The sequence below is a fragment of the Propithecus coquereli genome, unplaced genomic scaffold (genome assembly GCF_000956105.1).
Source record: "Propithecus coquereli isolate 6110/MARCELLA unplaced genomic scaffold, Pcoq_1.0 Scaffold24, whole genome shotgun sequence".
Lineage (NCBI taxonomy): Eukaryota > Metazoa > Chordata > Mammalia > Primates > Indriidae > Propithecus > Propithecus coquereli.
The window spans coordinates 1,477,623-1,480,537 of record NW_012147952.1 but is presented as its reverse complement, the minus strand read 5'-3'; the positions used below and the strand labels follow the sequence as shown (position 1 = coordinate 1,480,537).

General features: G+C 32.2%; 1 protein-coding gene across 6 annotated transcripts in view; it reads right to left on the bottom strand.

Annotated features, from left to right (window-relative positions):
- RIMS1 (regulating synaptic membrane exocytosis 1) overlaps window positions 1-2,915 on the bottom strand; it is a 482,695-nt gene that overhangs the window by 141,806 nt on the left and 337,974 nt on the right. For 4 of the 6 annotated variants that reach the window (XM_012646053.1, XM_012646052.1, XM_012646055.1 and 1 more), the window contains exon 15: window positions 475-564. The exons of 1 other annotated variant lie outside the window; for it this stretch is intronic. In XM_012646053.1, the coding sequence (XP_012501507.1) occupies window positions 475-564 (90 nt within the window). Of the gene's footprint in view, window positions 1-474; window positions 565-1,021; window positions 1,136-1,453; window positions 1,532-2,915 lie in introns of all 6 variants that reach the window. One more of the 6 variants, XM_012646050.1, reaches the window with a different exon arrangement.

Sequence of the window (2,915 nt, the reverse complement as noted above, 5' to 3'; positions counted from 1 at the left end):
ATATAGCTGCACAACGGAAGTATTCTATTTAAATAGCTTCTGAGTTTATGGAAGATTGTTGTTAAACCTAGAAATACTATTTATCAGTAGTACTAATAGAAAAGTGATCCTCCTCTTCAGATAGCTCACTGGACCTTAAAACATTATCAGCATACTGAAGGCTCCCTGAGTAGTGTGTAAATAAAATGACTGAACAGCAACAAAAGGGGAAAAGCAGCAGCCAGAAGCAGTTACAAATTACATCACATCATTTGCAACAACATTCATAGAAATATGTGTATGTGCATCCTTGGGCTTAGCCACATACACATATCTCTACATACACATGTAATAACAGAGGGGGGGATGTAGACCATTAGCAAAGTGAACATGAATGAATAAACCTGTGAGACCCTCATGAAACAAAACAAAGTGATTAGGGAAAAAAATCACTAGTACAAATGATAAGAAATTAAGAAAGTCTTTATTTTATACCTTTCTCGTTCTGGTGAATGCAAACTAGTATCTGGTCTCAAGCAGTTGGTACTAGCACTCCTAGCCCTGTCAAGGGAGGGCTGCAGTTCACTAGTGCCAGTGCATTGCATCCAGTGGTAGAAGAGAAAGACAAAGAAAACAAAGAAAGGAAGACCATGTTAGAGAGTAAAGCATAAAATAATGTCCCTTTTACACAAAATGTAGAATCACTGGGATTCAGTTCATAAGGGTGTGAAAGAGTTGACAGAATGACAGTGCAGAATTTTGTTTAGAAAATGAAACTAAACAAAGATTATGCTTAAATTACTTTGCATAATTTTTAAAAGGATCTCAGACTGAAAAATGACACTAAATCACACCTTCTCATGAAAAAAACTGGATACAGGAAGCACTAAAACAAAATGCCTAAAAACTTCATTACCAAGAACAGATGCCACACCAAAACAAAATGAAGGACATTAGAGGAGAAATAATTTTATGACTCAACTCTTTTGGTTCACAACACTAGACAAGGGAATTGAAAGATATAATTTCCAGGTGTTCTTACCTAATCAATATATCATCAGTAAATCTCAATACTCTTGAGTTAAAGCATTCATGATGAAGGGGAAAGTCCTGTCTAGTCACTGATTTTGTCTTAGTATATGCAGGCAGAATTGAGCTCCACAAATTAAAGTTATCCAAAAATAAAATAAAATGAAATGAAATAAATAATAATTAAAATCAACATGTAAAACAACAAATAAATGACAAAGATGACAAGTAAAATTTTGATTTCTGAGTTAGATTTCATTTAGAGAATTCTAGAATTAGTTTTATAATTAAAACAATTTTTAGATATCATTAATTTAGTGTTTCTCATTGTATAATTAATTCCAAAAGAAAATGTTAATGCTTTACTAGAATGAAAATTTTCTATTTTTAGTAGGCAAGGGATTAGAGATTAGTTTATAACTGGACTCGCTGTTATGGCTCTTACCTGTAAATACTCCAGTGAGAACTGTTCTGTAATAAAGGCATCTTGGGTGGTAATGTTTTATAGTGCCTAACAAGATATCTGAAATGTGGCAACACAAACATGCAGGAAACAGAAAAATATGTATGAAGCAAATTTTACTAGGATATTAAGAAAGTAGGAGGCCTATAAAGCTACATAGATGGATCTTTTGGTTTTTTTCTCTCAGGAAAACCACAATAACTATTTGAAGGTAGGACTGCAATTATTAAAATGTGAAATTATAGACACCAGACTTCATAATTAGGATACTCAAAATTATAATTTAATTATCTTAATTAGAAAAATACCTGCTAACCAAACTCTATGAATTATTATTAACTTACATTTAAATTTACTATTTAATCCTTGATTTACTATTATGCCTGCTTCCAGGGAAGTAAACAATTCTTAGGTAAAAGTGCAAATCAAATGATTTATATAATTTGGTAGTTAAAATATGACAAGATTTAATTCTCTGATAACAAGCAAAGAGTTGACCAGCATTCCAGGGACAAGGTTGGTCAACGTACTGGACCATAGTAGAGAAAGAAAAGAGCAAAGGCCAAGAAGTGATTGCAGAGGAGCAAGTTCTTTCTCTTTATCAGCTTCTGGATCCAAATCCAACCACACATAAAATTTACCACTGGAAATTGAGTGAGATGGCATTAGATGCAAACCAGAATATGAATTTCGATTGGCAGAAAATGGCATAAGTAATATCCAACTTTACATGAACTTTAAAATCTATGCCAGTTTCTGGACTATCTGTCATAATGGGAAAACAAGGTCCAGTTAATTTTTTGAGAATTTAATAATGTTCTATGAATTTAATTGATGGTTATGAAAATCCATTGTGCACTTCAGCTTACATTAAAGTATGATAAATAGGGAAGGAAATAAACATTTACCAAAGACATCCTAAATATCAAGCACCCCACTAGTTTAATCATATTTATGCTAATGGTCAAATCAAAGCACAAAGCCCTTAAAGCTTCAGTTTAAAAATGTACCAGAGTACCATTTTCAAATACAAATTGAGGACAAATTTTACTGAGCTAAAGATTCAGCCTACTTTATAGACAATAGAGTCTTTCTTTCAACACCTAACCTTAGGCAAATATCTTTAGTGACAGGTTGCTATAAAATTTTCCCAAGCAATTGTTTCAAAAGAGATATTTTTTTTTTCAGGAACATTCTAACAAGGATCAATGCAGAATGGGAAATAAACTGGAAAATAGCATGAAATTTATAGTCTGAATATCCAAGTTTCCATCTTGGTTTTGTCATTTACTGGTTGAGACTTGGATAATTCAGGTCAAATCCCTAAGCCTGTTGGATATATTATTGGATGTATCCTTTACATACATTATATCCATTGTATCCATTATATACATTATATGGATACATTATTGATGTATCCATATATAGCAGTGGTTATTTATAT